Source organism: Physeter macrocephalus, chromosome 17, assembly GCF_002837175.3.
Source record: "Physeter macrocephalus isolate SW-GA chromosome 17, ASM283717v5, whole genome shotgun sequence".
NCBI classification, from domain to species: Eukaryota; Metazoa; Chordata; class Mammalia; order Artiodactyla; family Physeteridae; genus Physeter; species Physeter macrocephalus.
The window spans coordinates 38,481,329-38,499,739 of record NC_041230.1 but is presented as its reverse complement, the minus strand read 5'-3'; the positions used below and the strand labels follow the sequence as shown (position 1 = coordinate 38,499,739).

The window sequence follows — 18,411 nt, the reverse complement described above, 5'->3', positions numbered from 1 at the left end:
GTGAGCCATGGCCGCTGGGCCTGCGCGTCCGGAGCCTGTGCCCCGCAACGGGAGAGACCACAGCAGAGGGAGGCCCGCATACCAAAAAAAAAAAAAAAAAAAAAAAAAAAAAAACCACAATTAGGCCATTCTTTAAAGGAGGAAGATTCCCCTCAGAGGGTGATTGTGAGGATTTGTTTAAAGGAAGTAATTGAAGTTAAGGGCTGTTTGGGCCTAAAAAGTACTGAATAAATGGTAGCTGTTACCAATGAACACAGATAGCACTTACCATGTGCCAGATGTTAATTCACTTAATCTCCATAAAAACTCCCCGTTTTATACATGAAAAATCTGAGGCATGTAGAGGTTAAGGGACTTGCTGGGAAGGAGCGGAGCCGGATCCTCCCCAATCCCTGCCTTTCGACACAGAGCCCACAGCACAGGAGAGGAAATCTTCACGTACCGCACCACGTACGTGTGCAGCCACTGGTCCAGAAAAGACATTGCCTGCAGTCCTGGTGCTGCTAAGCCCAGGGGTAAGCAAGTTAACAGTTCTCACACAGAGATAGCAGTTCTGAGTCTGCAGGGAGGAGAGCAGAAGGTTTGCCCCTGCCTGGGCCTGTCAACAGACCCTGAGCTTCCTCTACCATCAGGAGGAAGCTGGGGGGAAGCCCACAGGGCTAAAAGCATTTTCTCCCCCTTGCACAACTCTGAAAGTTCTAAAAAACCACTGAATTGTACACTTTAAATGGGTAAATGATATGGTGTATGAACTATACGTCAATAAACTGCTATTAAAAAAAAAAGAGTTCACTCCCCTGGCACCTCTGGGAAAAGTTCCTTTAATAAAAAACGTTCTAGTACATTTACAGCATTGTCATCACCCTTCCTCTACAGCACTCGACAGGGAAAGTAAAAAATAAACGACCACCTAAACACGCTCGGTATAAAAACGCAGTAATCCATTCAAACAGAGATCAGAGAGATATGCAATGCGTGAGGGCACGTGAGCCAGGCAGCTCTGGCCTGGGCTTCTGGAGGACCCCAGGGGCGGCTGAGGACCTGGTTCTACTAACTTTTTGAAAATAGCATTAAGAAAAAAAAAAAAAAATCCAGATTGCAATAAGAGGCCTCTTTCTAAGGAGAAGGGTCCATTCCAGAGAGAACGTCAACATGGAGGAGTCAGAGTCGGTCCAGGCCCAGTACACAGGGCTGAGCACCTTACGGCAGGAGAGAGACTCCCGGAAATTCGGCAACCCTGGTCGAGGCTTAGAGGTTTTCACTGTTGAAATCAAACTGCCCGGGTCCCCTCCATGCTGAAAGGCTTAGAAACCTGCCCCTTTAATGTCATGCCTCTTCCCTCCAAGCTGCTAAGGCTACTTCTGAACAAGCTTCGAAGTCCCTGTCCGAGGTGGGGACAGAGACCCCTTGGAGATGCAGCTGCGGGCCTGGTGTTTAGGCCCCCGGCGCTGCAGGCAGGGAGGCCTAGTCGTCCTGGCCCCCGCCATACATGTCTGCCAGCTTCTTGAAGCGGCTGCCCCATTCATTCAGATAGTCGTAGTCTTGGTCCTGGTCGGAAGCTGAGGAGGTGAGCGAGCTCAGGGAGGCGGCATCGGAGCCACTGCCCTCATAGTCGAACACCAACAGGGAGTCGTAGGGTGGGGCCGTGGGGTCCGTGTTGGCCGCCTTCAGGTTCTGGGGGACAGAGAGCAGGGGGTTAGGAGCTGCGGGATCAGACACCTGGCAGCTGTGAGAGCCCCGGCAAGTTAACTGAGCCTGCATTTCTTCATCTGCGAAGCCAGCTCTCCCCTCCTTTAAGGTTTTGAAGGTTGAAAATGAAATAATGCACATAAATCCTCAGCACAGGGCCCAGCCTAGAGCGAGCGCTCAGTGTGACAGGCCAGCAGTTCAGGGTGGGGGCTCTGAAATCAGACTGCACACACGATGTGTAAACTTAACCTTTCCATGCCATGTTTTCCCCCATCATCTCTACAATGGGAAGACTTCTTATAGTTTTAGAGGAAGAAATGAATGTACGTAAAAATAAAAGCACTTATTAGCATAGTACCCGGCATACAGTGGAACACTATTTCCTCACTTGTGAAATGAGGAAGACAACAGGATTCCTACTCTGCAGAGTTGATGCAGGCAGGCATTAATTGAGACAGTATCTGCAAACTGTCCAACACAGATATTCCGGAAATGGTCTTCATCTAACTGGAAGGAAAATCTCTTGGTTATTTGGCTCCAAGGCAAAGTTGCCCTGAGCAACGTTCCCCAGCCACTTTTGTTTTTGCACAGGATTCTCAAATATGTTCAGGCTAAAGAACAGAGCCTGACCACCAGGCTATTTCTAGAAAGCAAGAAAGGTAAGAAGGGTTCAAGCCAAAGTGAGGTATCCTGACCACCCATTGAGCCCTGTGCCCACTGCTGCTTCCTTGAACTCCCCAAATCCATCCATCTTCCCCTCCTTCCTTCTTTCCTCCCTCCCCTCCCATCTCTCCCTCCTCCTTCCCTCCCTCGTATTAAAAACCTCCTTTTACTGACTGCTATCAAGGTACCAGGCTGTGCTAGGCTCAGATCACTCATCTTCTATGTACCTAGGTTGTGGTTCTCACAACCCTGGCTATATATCTGATTTCTTTGGGGAACTAAAAAAATATCAGAGCCTAAAAAAAATGAATGTCTGGGTCCCAGGCATTGATATTTTTCAAAATTCCTCAGATAAATCAAATATGTGACCAGAATTGAGAATATCAGAGACACTTAGCTATTAGCAACAATAGCTATCATTACCTAATACATGTTAGGTACCAGCCCAGAGGTTCCCAAACTTAAATTATCTGGGAATCTTTAAAAGAATTCTGAAGCTCCAGCCACATCCAGATCAACTGAATCACAATCTCAGGGGGGTGAGTCAGAGGCATCTGTTTTTTATGTTCCCTAGGAGATTACCCTGTGCTAGCACTGTTCCAAGTGATTATGCATCCAGTCCCTAAAGCACCCTACGACAGAGGACACCAACTTTGCTCCAGATTGGAATCACCTGAGATCTTTAAAAATTCAAATCCAGGGCTTCCCTGGTGGCGCAGTGGTTGCGCGTCCGCCTGCCGATGCAGGGGAACCGGGTTCGCGCCCCGGTATGGGAAGATCCCACATGCCGCGGAGCGGCTGGGCCCGTGAGCCATGGCCGCTGAGCCTGCGCGTCCGGAGCCTGTGCTCCGCAACGGGAGAGGCCACAACAGAGGGAGGCCCGCGTACCACAAAAAAAAAAAAAAAAAAAAAAAAAAAAAAAAAAAAAATTCAAATCCAGGGAGTCTGGCTCCAGAGTTTTCTCCTGACCACCACCATATTTGCTGAATAAAGAAATAATTCCTAACCTATTCTTAACCACTCTGAAACTTAGGGTTTTATGGAGGAGGAACAGAAGCCCAGAAGTTACTCAAATATGCCAGAGGTCACACAGCAGGTTGGAGGTCGAGTCAGGATTTAAACCCAGAGCCAAGACTCCAAGCCCGTCTGTGCTCATGCTGCTGATGCTTGAATAAAGGGCTGCCCTAGGACGGCCCCCCCATGCCTCACCTCGATGATGAAGTTGCCGATTTCATCTGGGTTGGCTGGCCGTGGACGGTATGCGGGTGTGGGGATGAAGGTTGGCGCCACATCGTTGCGGAGAACCAGCTCAGGCCGGGCCTCCAGGCCCCGGTGGAGTTGGGTGATGTCATAGTCCTTCATGAAAAGGGAAGGTCATGGGATGGAGAAGGACCCTTCCACTCCCCCCGTTTACATTTCACCCTAGTTCCGTACCATTTGGATGTTCTGGTTCACGGGTAGGTCTTAGAAGACAGATAATGTCAGAGATCTCTGAAAGCCCTAGTTTCCAAACCCCCTCCTCCCCAGTTAAGCACAGGTTCAAGGTCGAGGGGGCTGGGGCCAAAGAGACTAGAGCCATGGACCAGACACCCTCTCAGAAGACGGATGCTTCAGACCAGGGTCTGGTTGACGCAGCTGACATGGTGAATTGGTTGACCCAACCATCCCTGCCAGTGGCTGTGGGGGCCATCCACCTCCCGACCCCCAGACCCCCCAGTGCCCCACCTGGTCCTCCTCGCCACCCCCCTCTTCGCCGTAGTAGAAGACGTTGTCACGGGTGTCGTCTTCTGGGAGCAGAAGGGGCTCCTTGATCTTCCGTTTCTTTCTCACCAAAAACAGGAGTACCAGCAGGAGGACTGCAAGAGATGGGGAGTGTGACCCCCCAGCAACCACGCGGCTGGCCAGGACCCGCAAGCCCCCAGAGCCCCATCTAATTCGAGACCCCTCCACTCAGCAGCCAGAGCTTAACACACTTCAGTGGCCCCCTTGCACCAAGGAAAATCCCTGACTCCTCATCAAGGCTACAGGAGTGGCCCATGTCTGTCTCCAATCCTCCCTGCCACCCAAGTCTAGTCACACTGGCCTCCTCGGGGTTCCTCAAATATACCCAGCAGTCTCCCACTTCAGAACCTTCAACCAGGCTCGTGCCTCACCTGGAACACTCTCTATACATATGCATGGCTCTCACCCTTGAGCTCTCAGCTTAAAATCACCTCCTCCTACTGGCATTCTGACTTCATTCCCCCACCTGTAATTCTGTATCATTTTACTGTCAGTCTTCCCATATTGGTGGCACCGGTCCTTAAGGAAATCCTCCTTTGTGGGGATGGGAATCTCCCAGCAGATGCTACGTTTCAACATGACTCTTTTTCAGTCACCAGGTGTCCTCTAATAACCATAGACTTTAAGTTAAAAGCAAGACAGTGCAACTTTGATATAATGCAGTAATGTGAACTTAGGTGCAAATGCTATTTTGGAATTTTAAGAGAGGGACTAGGTTTTAGTAATATGGTTTGAAAGGCTGACAGTCTGGACACAGTGGGGACTGGCCAGCTAGTGCCTAGTTGCTCGCCTTAGCCCCAGTTAATCCCATATGAGGAGGGTACCCCCTGGCCCTCTCTGTGGCTGTTTAATGTAAGAGGATACAGCCACTGTTTAGCTTTATCCCTTTTTTTGCCGGCCGATGGACCCACTGTCTCCCTCTGGCCAGACAAAACTGACCTAGCCTTCTTTGGGAGTCCATGGGTTCTCAGGATGCACACCCTCTGTGGGCTAGACTGTGACCCCTCCCTCACCTTTTCCTCCCCCCTGGGTCTGAGGAAAGGCAGGGGGCAACCCGGACTTCTCACCTGCACCCAAAGCTTATATACCCAGCTGCCTACTGACACCTCCATTTGGACTCTTCCCACGGTGCTTCCCAAACTGGTTAACGGAAGCTCCATGTTTCTACTTGTTCAGGCCTTGGAATCATAGATGGCTCTTTTCCTCATACCACATATGAATCTGAATTGATTCTACCTTGAAACATGACCACCTCTCACTCTGGCACCCTGGGTCTGAGTCACAACTACCATCTCACCCCTAGATTATGGCAGTAGCTCCATATGGCAATCTGTCCCCACCCTTGGGGCCCTCTACAGTCTGTTCAGTAGGAATCCTATAAAATTCAAGTCAAATCACATTGCTCCTCTGCTCCAAACCCGATGACTTCCCATTTCGACCAGAGTGCTTACAATAACCTACAAGGCCCAACACACTGCTCCGCCACACCCATCACTTCTCTGACCTCATCTCATCTCATCTCTTACTCTTCTCCCTCTTGCTTTTTTCCATCCCAGTCATTGCTGTTTCCACACACAAAGCACAGAGCTGCCTCAGGGCCTTTGCACTTGATGTTCCCTAGATATCTGCATGATTTGCTTGCTCACCTCTTTCAGGTCTTTACTCAAATATCCCCTTCTCTGTAAGGCTACTTCTTGCCCACCGTACTTAAAATGGCAGACCTCCTCCCCCCACTTTCTTTTAATCCACAGCAACACCTATTTCTCTGCCAGATTATTTGTTGTCTGCTCTCTGCACTGGAAAGTAAGCTCCATGAAGGCAGGGACTGGTCTGTTTTGTTAAGTGTTGCACCCTCAGCGCCTAACACAGTGCTTGCTCCACAGTAGGATGACTAATTAAAGCTTGCTCTTGTATTCATATGCGATTGAATGCCTGTTTTCTGTGTAAGGACAATTCAGAGAGTGAAAAAAGCAAATGTGATAGGTTCTACCTTTAGAGCAAAGAAATTAGTATTTAACTAAACATTTCTGCTCACTAGACCAATGGTTCTCAAGCTCTAACATGCATCAGAATCCCCTGAAGGGCTTGTTAAAACACCGAGTACTGGGTCTTACCCCTAAGCTTCTCAATCAGTAGGTCAGGAGTGGGCCAGAGAATTAGCCTTTCTAACAAATTCCTGGTGATGCCAGCGCTGTTGGTTGGAGACCACGACTTCAGAACCACCGCTCTAGCCACTAGATGATCTGACAGCAGGGTCGAGTCTGCTCCCCAATGTATCCCCAAAGCCTGGCACCTTCCAGAACCTCCATAAACATCTATGGATTGAATGACACTCCCAGAATTAAGAGTATAAGGAACAGATGCGCAATGTTGGTGGCCCCTTAGTCCGTGAAGTTCAGGGTAGAATCAGGTCTTCTAACTGTCCTGTCCTCAGAAGGGGAAGGGTGCCGGCACTCACACAGCAGAGCCAGGACAGCACCCAGGATGGGGAGGAGGAAACTCCCCTTCCAGCGCTCGGGGCAGGTCTCCACGTGGCCGTGGCAGTCGCACACAGTGGCCCTGATCACCGTCAGCTCTTCCTTGTTGCCGTGGTCGGACAGAGAAAGGTGCACGTCGTATGTGTCTTGCTTCAGGAACTTCTTCAGGGACAAGGCCACTGTGTCTCCTGGAGTGGACAGATAATTTTTCATCTCAGGAGACCACAAATGGCGGGAACCGAGCACACCATGATGGAGGTTTGAGGAGGCAGCCTCTGCATCTGGGCAACAGGAAGCAATATCCCCAAAGCACACTATACCAAGTGTTCTGATATTCAGCCAAAGCCAAATTTACCACTGTGGAAAGGATTATTTGGATAGAAGAATAAATTCATCACTTTATTTAAAATAAATGAATAATCACAGCATTTTCTGAATGCGATGTTTTTAAAAAGTCACGGCATGCAGGGCCAATAATTTCTCAGTACCATTAGCTGCTAGATTATTCCTTGCCGCAAAACAAACAAACAAACACTGTTCTTCCTAAAAGATAGCTAACCCAATCTTTTAATATTTACATTAACTGGCTACCTGTTTTCCTATTTAAAAGTTCACTACCATTTATTATCGCAGCATTTTGCTCTTGCAATAGTAAATATAATGTTTATACCTCAACTGTATAATGGAATTTCAGTATCTGAAACACGGATATTCTGAGTGAGCCTCAATTATTAATAAATCCAAATGCATATGACTTGGTGATGTAACTGATGTTGTTAAGCAGATCAGAGAGGGTGCTAACCTGTGTTATCCCAGCATTAGTGACTGCACACAAGTTCAGAGATGCTGGCAGTGGGGCTGCAACGGGCACTGTGCTAACCAGCCTTCAAAGGCCCGGGGCGGGCAGCAGGCAGCCACAGAGCAGAAGCCAAGCCTCAGTGCGGCCTGCACAACAGGTACCACTCTGGGGAGGGTGTGCAGCACTCCTGGAGTGGGGAGGGGGGCTGTGTTTGTAGGTGAGAAATATAGGTTCAGAGGCCTCTCTGGAGAAAGGCCTTCAGTTTAGACCCAAGTTTCTCAAAGAGGGCACTATTAGCTTGGGAGGAACGCTTCTTCATCACGAGGAACCTTCCCAAGCATTCAATTCCTCACCACTAAATGTCAGTAGTGTCCCCCCATCACTGGGACATTCAAAAACCACCCCACGTTTCTAGCCCACCCACCCTCAGGCTTGCTGGCCTATTTCAGCAGTGACCTCAAGCCATTTTCAGTTCAAAGGCTCTGCACGCTCGCTGGGCCCCTCTTAGTTAAAAGGCCAGAAGGGAGAATTCACCCTGTTGCCATTCAGCAGCGGCAGGCAGAGAGAGTTCTGTAGGCTGAATGTTTGGTCTACCAAGTGGAGAGGCCAACATGGGGTATTTCACCCAAACATCCCTCCTGCTATCCTGTTCCCACGCTGGAGGGCTGAGTTCTCAGCTGACGATGGTGCTGGTGGCAGTGCCAGTGACTAAACTGACACTATGTGCCAAGCCCAACTCTGATATCCACCCCAACTTTAAAAGGCAGGTTCTGTTATCCTCATTTTTACAAATGCAGACATTGAAGCTTAGGGAGGTCAAGTAAGCAGCCCAAGGTCACACAGGTGTAGAGTTTGGATTAACTCCTCTGACAAAAAAACGCGGTCAGATAGAACAACTAAGTCAAAACCAAGAACCGGGTATCAATGCTGGTATCAGGTGTTGGTACCACTGAGCTTTGGGCATAACGCTCCCACTTGACAGAGCCAGATCTGTGATTGTCTGGGAAACAGTGGCGGTGAAGATGGCCACTGGCATCTACCGCGCACGGATATACCAGACAAGACGCCTTTCAGGTACTCATTTAATCTTCACAGTGATTGTATGGAGGTAGGTACTATTATGGCAGCATTCTACAAGTAGGGAAACTGCACAACAGTGAGGTTCAGTAACTTGCCCACAATCACAAACCTGGTAAATGGAAGGGCTGGATCTTGAACCAAGGCATTCTGGCTCCAGAGTCTACGCTTCGTAAACGATACAGTCAGGGAGGGGAAAAATTGGCTTCTAGGCCACAAGGGGGTGACAGGAGACCAACTTGGGTTCCCTCAAGGAAAGGTGCTGGATATACATCCCCAAATCACAGGAATCATAAAAATGAGACAATATGTGTGTCTGAAGCAGGTGTCCCCAGTCCTTTCTGGGCGGGGCTCAGCAGCAGTAATAGGTACCAGGCATTTCGTTTCTTCGGGGCAGAACCTGAATGTTCTGGCTCTCCCCATTCCCTTTCTGGGGGACTCTAGCCCCAAGAGGAAGAGGAAAATGCTTTAAACCAGAGTGAGCAGGGTTTCTCCAGGGGCCTTACTGGCACTTGGGCCTGGATGCATCTTTCTCACACACCTGGGTCCTTGCCCACTTGATGCCAGCAAGTCCCTTCTCCAGTCCTGTGACAACTGAAAAACCACTGAAGGCTGAGGAGCTCCAGGGGGATGGGAAAGAGGAAGGACAGGGAGGTGGCTGGGAGCAGGGATGTGGGGGGTGAGGGACCCCAGCTTCAATTTCTGCTCCACTGCTTATCCACACTGTGCCCTTGGGCCCACTATTTAACCTCTCTGAGCCTCATTTTCATCTGTAAATAGGGATAAAAATACTGACCACAGAGGATGGTAGAAATATTAAATATGGAAAAGTACAAAAAGCATCTTGCATATCACCAGGGTTTGATAAATGGTAAGCTGCAAAGCATCCTGGTATGGCAGACTGCCTGCATTCCAATCCTGGGGCCGTCATTTTCTAACCATAATGCCCTTGGCAAGATATTTAAGCTTCTCTAAGCCTTGGTTTCCCCATCTGTAAAACGGGTGCACATGCATGTATGTGTGAGATAACAGTACCTTCTTTACAGGGTTGTTGTGAGGATTAAGTAGCCGAATCTATGCAAAGCATCTGAAGCGTACATAGCACACAGCAAGCATGCTCAGGCATGTTAGCTGTTATCACCGTGCTGGAGTTCTGACTCCCTCATTATGTGAGAGTGAGAAAGGCACATGCCGTCTCTCTGGGCCTGTTTTTCCAATTGTACAGGCAGGTGGTTGAGCTAGAATGGTCTTTAAGGGCTCCTGTGGAATTCCAAAGGCTTACACTAAGTTAATAAGCAGCATTTAACTGACATTCTTGAGGAGACTGGTAATTCGGTGACCCACAAGACACTGGGGCAGGAAGGTGTGCCGGGTCTTGGTAGGGGGCAGACACCCTTCTGCCACCACCACTCAGTTACCTTTCTCATTGACCTCTGCTGTCCAGTAGATGTCCGAGTCGTGTGTGAGCCGGGCCCGGAAAGGGGAGGTGTGGGGGGACAGGTCCTTGTCTGTGATGTTCAGCACCTGAGGCAAAGGGCTTTGGTTGCAGACGGTGATCTGACAGGGCTCAGGGACCGGGCCATGGTCATTGACATCCATCAGTGTTAGCAGGAGGGTCCCCGTGCCAGTGGTGGGAGGGCTCCCTGTTCATAATCACACACATGATCTCTTTTCAGCATGTGCCCTTGATTGGGTTGATGAATCAAAGTTAAGCTCCCCAGGACCTACCCAATCAGCCTCAGGAGGGTCCTATTTACTGTCTAACTGTAACCTTTCAAGAGCCTCTGTACACTAGCTTCATTAAAGATCAAACCAGTGATGACAAATGCATGGCAAACACACCATCATTCTCATTTTGTGTCCACGGCAGACATTACTAACTGATCACAGCACAGTTGCAGCCACTTCACCCAGACAGCCACTACCAATCTATTACAAAGAGAAACCTATTGGCCACCTCAGGGCTGATACAGTGTTTGCTGATCAGCTTCAGGGAAGTTTTAGTTTCCCAGCCCTGCAGTAACCTCTCGCCTGCCTCCAGGCCTTGGTTCACTATGTGTCAAATAGAGATGGTAATTACATCATCACCCCCAATCCTGTCATGGTGTGACATCACTAATCAATCATGACACTTTCCAGGCAGCCCCTTCCAATCATTCACAAGGGGAAACCAAAAGGCCAATTCAGGGCTCAGTGAACCACAAACTTAGGCTGAAAGGAGTCTTCAGGATACCTCCTAACTCCTGGGTCTTAGGGAAATTGAAACCAGCCAACCCTAGGACCACCCTTTAAAAGACCCCTCTGAGAGACCCCTTTGACCTCCCAGCTAGGATTGCTGACACCGCTTCCCCACACCACACTCTGTCTGTGGAGGGGACATGCGGTGTCCTTGGCTCCAAAGGTGCTCATGTGGAGGGGCTGGGAGGAAGCTCTCACCATCGTCCGTGGCCAAGACCATGACTTCGTAGATGTTGGTCCTCACAAACTGCTCATCCTCACGGTCCAAGACCCCTGCAGCAGTGACCTGCCCACCGTCTGGGTCCATTGCTAGCCACCCTGCCGGGTCTCTCAGGATGTGGTAGCTGGAGCAGAAAAGTTGAGAAGAATCACACTCAGAATACTTAGAGTTCTGGAGTCATCATTCAAAGCCTCCTCATGCCAACTGGCAGAGGGTTTCATAGGACTCAGGGCTCCTAAGCAGGATTACGTGGAAAACGCATCTCACCCCCAAATGGGAGCCTGAGCAGAAGGTGGGGTCCCAGCAGGGACACATGAGAGGGAGCAGGAACACCTGTCCCCTGGACTTCAGCCATGTGGAGGGTAGGAAGGGAAGGCCCTGTATAGGGGTGATGTTCAAAATATTTAATAGACTTTATGGCAATTAGAACAAATTCTGGCTATAATAAACAACCCATCCAACAGTACCCATGCATTTAGCTGAATTTAAGCCCAGCTCCTATGTACCTGATCTTCTGACTGCCCTTGTCCGGGTCCTGCGCGGTGTAGGTGCAGACAGGCTCGCCGACGGAGATGCCCTCCTGGACCTCGGTGACTTTGGAGGGCGGGACAAACACGGGAGGCTCGTTCACATCCTCCACGTGGACCACTATGGTGGCCGTGGAGGTTGGGAGCTTCACCACAAAGGGAGCCTCATTGATCACTTCAACGTACAGGGTGTGCTGGTTTTTGGCCTCAAAATCCAAGCCCTGGGACAGAACAGGAAGGAGGACCTGAGCCACCATTTTGTGAGGAGGCCCCATGCAGTGCTGTGATGCCAGAAGGAAAGGGCCCACAATGAGGGGCTGGAGGCTCCCACCAGCAACAATACTGCCCCTTCCCTACCCCACAGAGCCTCCTGCATTTCCTGAGTGGACATCCAGAGGGGCCTCTCAGGCCACCACCCCAAAGGCAACTAGACTAGTAAGCCCTAAGCCTAGAACTGGTTCCCTAGGGGGTGATGACACCCCCTAGGGGGTGTTGTAGAAACTTGGAGGAGGCATTTCTAGGTGTCCTAATGACTGGGGATGCCACTGGCATTTACAGGCTGAGGCAGGGACACAAAGAACTGTCCCATATCCCATGTGACTTGCCAATATCACCATGGACATTCATGTATTTATGGGTGTGATGTTTTGTTTATATTTATAGTCTAGAACGTGTTTTACATACAAACCGAGTTTTTGGTGTGGTTTTAATCTATACTGAATTTTCCAGGAATGCAACTTCTGAGGGGAGCTTGTAATTTGATTTGTTCAGGCCTTTCCCAAAGTTGTTTATTTGTTGTTCTGGAAAAACATCAATACCACTCGTGATATGAGTCACTAGAGTGACATATAGTATCTACTACATCTGGACAATGCACAAGAAACTGACCACTTCATTATGTTTTCTAGTGTACTTGTGCTCAAAGGTTTACATATGGAAATATTTTATTATCAGTAACTTTTCCTGTAAAATTCTCCTTTATTTTACAGTTAGGACATTCCATTTTTCTAGAAATTACGTAAGTTAGAGAAGTTATGTTATAAATGAAATTCATTTCACAGTGTGAAAGGGGTGTTACAAAGTTTTGGCTGCAAGGAGGGGACAGCCTTTAAAGTATTATATAAAGCCCCACTTCTCAAACTGCGCCATTCTTCATAATAAACCTGGAGGTCAAAGAAATCAAAGAAAGATTGGACCCATCTTCTTTTCTTTTTTTTTTTTTTTTTTTTTTTTTGCGGTACGCGGGCCTCTCACTGTTGTGGCCTCTCCCCTTGTGGAGCACAGGCTCCAGACGCACAGGCCCAGCGGCCACGGCTCACGGGCCCAGCCGCTCCGCGGCACGTGGGATCTTCCCGGACCGGGGCACGAACCCGCGTCCCCTGCATCGGCAGGCGGACTCTCAACCACTGCGCCACCAGGGAAGCCCCGGACCCATCTTCTTGAAGCATCAATTTTATTAAAAGACTTTTTGAGAGGCAAGGGTATGCCTAACTACTAAGTAATTTAAAACATTTTACTATCCAAACACCTAGATGTGAATTATGGATTGAATGCAAAATTAGCAAGAATTCCAATAAAAGAGACACCCTCTGTGTAAGACTGACTGGGAGCAGCCACTGGATACTGGGATCTGGGAGGGGGGCCCCAATGATCTGCCTCAATTAGATCAGCAACTCTGTTTTATGAATTGGGTCCCTGGGTAAGGTTTAGTTTGAACAAAGGAATTTCCCAACCCAAGAGGAATGGGAGAGTGTTGCAAGCCACTGGCCTGGTACACTCCCTGGTGAGTGGTCCAAGGTATGTCTCCCAAGGCAGGTGGTACCCCCTAGTCCTGGAGGCTGCAGACCTGACTGTCCCAGGTGTGGCCCTTGTACAAAGCCCAAACCGACTCACCTTCTTGGTTGTCAGGATACCCTGGTTGCTCTCAGGGTGGGTAGTGACGGTAAAATGGTCCCCGTTGTCACCTTCCACGATGCGGTAGGTAGCCTGCCATGCCGGTGAGTTGGGGGAATCCAGATCGGTCACTGTCAGCCTCTGCAGCTCGTGGCCCACTGCGTTCTCAGGCACACGGGCCTCGTACTGTCAGCGTGGGAAGCACAGCACAGTCAGAGCGGAGAGACGGACCACCTTGAGAGGCTGTTCCACTCTTCACTGGCTGTGAATCCTCCGTCCAACTCCAGGGGCGCCCCATGCCGCTCATCCTTTCCGAGACCACCCAACCCACTTATTGGGGTTTCAAGGCAGGCATGGATGCAGAACATCCCAAGAGTCAGCCTCACAGCTGCTGGGACAGACCACAGCAATCTTGGGCCTGCTTTCCCTACACCCAGGGGCCTGACGCTCCAGGAATCTCACTGATCTGCGTGCCCAAGGCCTCGCCATTGAGTAGTCACCTATATCTAGCTGAGATCAGAAAGGCATAAGGAAGGTGGCAAGAAGGGCGAGGTGTCTGATTGCTCTGGGGCACTGACCAGGAACTTTTTTAGAAATTCTGGAACAGGTGGCAAAGATGGGGAAATCAGCTGTTGAGAACAAATTTTTAATCAGGCCTAAACAATGTTTAGCAGTCAGAGTTACCTACAGATGGAAGGGGGTGGGTGTCACCTTGACTGGCACTGAGTCCTCTGCCGCGTGAGATGTACAAGCATTCACTGGGGGAATGTGGGCAGGTATGGGTGTGAGGCAAATTAGGACTTTCCATATCAACAAAGATTTTCATATTGAGCACTTGTGTACCTGGGATTGTGTTAAGAACTGTACATAGATTATTTCATTTAAAACTCAGAAAAATGCAGCAGGAGACAATGGAGCATCATCTCCATTTCACAGATTAGGAAATAGGGCACAGAGAGGTTAGGTAGTGCACCTCAGGTCACACAGCTCACAAGTGCTGGGACTGGGACTTGAAGCAATGTAGGCTGGCTCCGGAGTTTCATCAGAAAGGAGAAAGTCCTTCATCATCTGACGAGGGAAGAAGGAAAGAAGGGGCATTACCTTCTGGGGCTCAAACACAGGAGCGTTGTCATTGGCATCGAGGATTTCCACTATGGCCATAGCCGTGGTGCTGGAGCCGTCCCCGTTCATGTCCGTAGCCTGGATGGTTAGTGTGTACTCAGGGACTCTCTGGGGAGAAAAGGAGAGTGGAAGTGGAAGGCCACTGCGCGTTGGGCACAGCCTTGGGTGTACGGGGAGGGAAGGGGAATGTTCCTCCCTCTCAGTGTTCTCTTGATTCCTGACCCGCTGCTTGCCCACTGCAGGAAAGACCAGAAGCAAAGGGTGGAGGGGAGGGGAACTGTGGATCCAAACGGTTCTCCTGGGCTTGTCGTGGGATGAAGCCTGGGCATTGCCTCCTGACCCTGGGCGGACGCAGAAGGGGAGCTTTGAACGTGGATTTGGGCAAAGGTATTAATTAGGGAACAGGAGGCAACTCCAATATCCATGGAGCTAATTCTGCTTTGTGGCACACACGGGACAAATCTGGGCAATATGCATGCTAAGTGAGCCATTCCGAGAGGAAATGAGAAAACCTGCAGAAAGTATTAAACATCTGCGTTTTACAGCTGCCTCCTCAGCCTTAACGAGATGGGTTTGGCAACGTGCCACTGGCCCGAGGGAGCTGCCGGACATCAACGTGGGACATAGCAGCAGCCATTCCCAGCTGACTTGGGTCCCCACTGCTGTGCCCTGGGCTTTGGGGGCAGAGGCTTCCGCTCTGAGCGTCAGACCCCAGCCTGGGCTAGCCTGGGCAGGCAGCACCTTCCCGAAGGGCCACTTACCTCCCGGTCCAGGCCACTGGAGACGACGCTGATGGTGCCTGTGCTCCGGTGGACCGTGAACATGAGTTCTTTTGGCTCTTGACTATGGATGGAATAAGCCACCACCCCATTGTAGGTATTGATGGCATCGTCCTCATCCGTGGCTGTCACCTGCATCACAGAAGTGCCTGGAGGGGAGAAGGGCTGATGAGTGAGCAACCTTCCCTTCCAGTTCCGATTCCAGCCTTGCCCACTTCTGGAACTCCGAGAGGCTCCACCCTGCTCGCTGGCTTGGCCCCATGCTCCACTCGTGGCAGAGATTGCTAATTGGTGCCCATTTCCCATTCTCCCCTTCCTTCTTAGAAACATAATCCTCATAATCTTTCTAGGCTGAGCACAAGCCCACCGGGAACCAAGACTATTTCGCTTCTTGCAGCTAGCTGTGGCCACGAGACTGAAATCTGACGAATGGGATATACAGCTTTGCAGGAAGCGTTTTTCTGAGTTAAGGGGCTTATTCTTCCCACCCCTTCCCTCCTTCCGGATGTAATGGCCAGAGCTCCAGCAGCAACCATGAGGTAATCTTGGGAATAAAGCCAAAACAGCAGAGCAAGGAGATGGAAGGAGCCTAGTTCCCCCACACGTTAAAGCACTATTCCAGTCTGGCTTGACCACCTCTAGGTTTCCTGAATACAAAGGGGGAAAAGGTTCCATATTGTTGAAGGTACTGTTTTTCTTCTGGAAATGTCTGTTATTGGCAGCCTAACCAACTCACATTTCTCTGTAATTCTCCACAACTCAGAGACAAAGGGAGAGGAGGAGCCCTCCTCACCAGTACCTGTCTTTGAGGTCATTAATGTCACCTATTTCTCTAGTCTTTTGCCAGCCCCTCTCACCCTCTTCCCCAGCCTGACAATTCATTTTCTGCTCTCTGTAAACCACATTCTAACACCTCTCAGCCTTTGCCACCCTCCTTGCAGCTGCCATTTCCCCAAAGAACCTCATATCAGGTGCTTCATATCACACAGCAGTAGGCATATGTTATTTCTAATCTTCACAGTTCTTTACGGTTGATATTATCCCCATTTTCAGGTGTTAAGATTGAGGCTCAGAGGTCAAGACCTTGCCCAGGGTCACAGAAGATGAGAGACAAAATCCAGATTCAAATATAGGTCTCTGCAGCTCCAAAGCTGCAGCTGGCTGATCATCTGAAGCTTCTGGGAAATTTTCAAATACACAGATTCTGGGGCTCTACTCCAGGATCATTCTTATTCAGGGATCTTGGGATGGAGTGGGGGAATCTGGATTTTTAAGAAGATCCCAGGAGATCTGAGGCACAGCCCAGGAAATCAGGTATGAAGGGTTCTTCCAGCCTTTAAGAGTCTGGGCTGATTCCAGAAGTGGACCCAAGGCCAGGTCTGGGCCCAGCAGACCTCTATAGCTGTGCCCTCCCCAGTCCTCTTACCAGGTAGTACCCCTTCCAAGATGCTCCCTCTGAAGACATCCTGGGTGAACTTGGGCTTGTGGTCATTCTGGTCTGTTACAATGATGGAGATGTTCATGGGCTCTTCCACGGAGGCACCGTTCTCCGACACAGCGTGGCCAAAGAGCTGTAGGTACACAGGCCTGGGGTCAGCCTGGCACTACCCTCCCTGGGGCCCTGCTTCTCGTTGGATGCTAAAGGTTACTTGCCTCATACTCGGCAATTTTCTCCCGGTCCAGTGGTTGATTCAACAGCAACCAGCCCGTTTCCTTCTCTATGGTGAAGACACTCTCAGGGGGGCTGTCTGCCCCAGGCCCCGTGATGCTGTAGAAAATCTTGGTGCCTCTGTCTTTATTAGATTTGAGCTGGAAGCAAAAGAAAATGGCAGCTAACAAAGTGACAAATATCTCATGATTGTAGCAAAGAACCCTCTGTGGGGAGGGGTGGAGAGGCACTGCCTGATTAGAAACTGCTCCCATCAGAGAGTTTCCCTCTGCGGGCCCCAGGGCTCAGCAGCAAGAAACCTCATATTCAGGCCTTTGAATGAGAGTCCCTGAAGACACCAAAGACTCCCAGGGAGAAGGCACAGTCATACCTGATGCAGCTTCTGGGGGAAGGGACCCTTGCCATTCTCAGGGACAGATATTGGCGGGACAACCCAATCTCTCTTGCGTCTTCGCAAGATACGTTTGGATGGGGAGATCTTCAATGCTTTCCTTTCCTGCGAGGAGAGAAGACCCCTTAACCCAGGTGTGCAAACAACTGGAACATACCCAACATCCTCTCACCTACAGGGGCTCAGGGCAAGGACAGAGACCCAGATGGGTTTATTGTAAAAGAAAACTTGGAAATAATCTAGGTGTTCACTTATAGAGAAGGCCCAATTAAATACACTATAATACATCCATCTAGTGGAAATTGTACACAGCTTGAAAAATGAGGAATGTCTCTCTGTGCTGGCATGGAAAGATCTTTGATACATATCCATACTTAAGTGAAAAAGAACAAGGTATGGAACAGCTTAATGTAGTTTAGTATTTTATTCAACAAACACTTACATAGGGCTTAATATGTGCCAGGCACTGTTCCATTTTTGTGTAAAAGGGTGGGAAAATAAGGCATATATTCACATCTGCTTATATACAGACAAAGTCTGGGGTATACTAGAAGCTTATAACGGTGGTTATCTGTGAGAAGGGGATAGGCAGTGTACTGATGTATTTTTCAGTGCAAAAAGAAGGTGCAGACATGTGAACAGTATGTTAGTTTTGCATAAAAGAGGAGGGAAAAGTTTATTTTATACCTATATATAATATATAAAAATATATTTAATATAAATATAGAACAAATATATAAATTAGAAGGAAAGAAACTGGTAACAGGGTTATCTGTGTCTTCTCTTGGAGGGGTAGAGAGGGCATTAGACAGATGGGGAGAAAAAAAGGGGAGGTTATTCATTCTATAACTTTTTAATATTTAAAATTTTGAACCATGTGGATATATTAGCTGTTCAAAAAATTAAATTAGGGCTTCCCTGGTGGCGTGGTAGTTGAGAGTCCGTCTGCCGATGCAGGGGACACGGGTTCGTGCCCCGGTCCGGGAAGATCCCACGTGCCGCGGAGCGGCTGGGCCCGTGAGCCATGGCCGCTGAGCCTGCGCGTCCAGAGCCTGTGCTCCGCAACGGGAGAGGCCACAACAGTG

At 49.5% G+C, this 18,411-nt stretch overlaps 1 protein-coding gene across 3 annotated transcripts in view; it reads right to left on the bottom strand.

The window, feature by feature from the left end:
* Window positions 1-803: 803 nt before the first annotated feature.
* CDH3 (cadherin 3) overlaps window positions 804-18,411 on the bottom strand; it is a 104,502-nt gene continuing 86,894 nt past the window's right edge. For 2 of the 3 annotated variants that reach the window (XM_028477509.2, XM_007110765.4), the window contains 13 exons: window positions 17,306-17,431; window positions 16,920-17,075; window positions 16,693-16,837; window positions 15,249-15,415; window positions 14,467-14,595; window positions 13,366-13,551; window positions 11,452-11,693; window positions 10,924-11,069; window positions 9,906-10,130; window positions 6,593-6,799; window positions 4,078-4,208; window positions 3,562-3,708; window positions 804-1,674 (listed from right to left, as the gene is read on the bottom strand). In XM_028477509.2, coding sequence (XP_028333310.1) covers window positions 1,465-1,674; window positions 3,562-3,708; window positions 4,078-4,208; window positions 6,593-6,799; window positions 9,906-10,130; window positions 10,924-11,069; window positions 11,452-11,693; window positions 13,366-13,551; window positions 14,467-14,595; window positions 15,249-15,415; window positions 16,693-16,837; window positions 16,920-17,075; window positions 17,306-17,431 — 2,217 coding nt within the window. In that variant the 3' untranslated portion in view covers window positions 804-1,464. Of the gene's footprint in view, window positions 1,675-3,561; window positions 3,709-4,077; window positions 4,209-6,592; window positions 6,800-9,905; window positions 10,131-10,923; window positions 11,070-11,451; window positions 11,694-13,365; window positions 13,552-14,466; window positions 14,596-15,248; window positions 15,416-16,692; window positions 16,838-16,919; window positions 17,076-17,305; window positions 17,432-18,411 lie in introns of those variants that run through there. The other variant, XM_028477510.2, reaches the window with a different exon arrangement.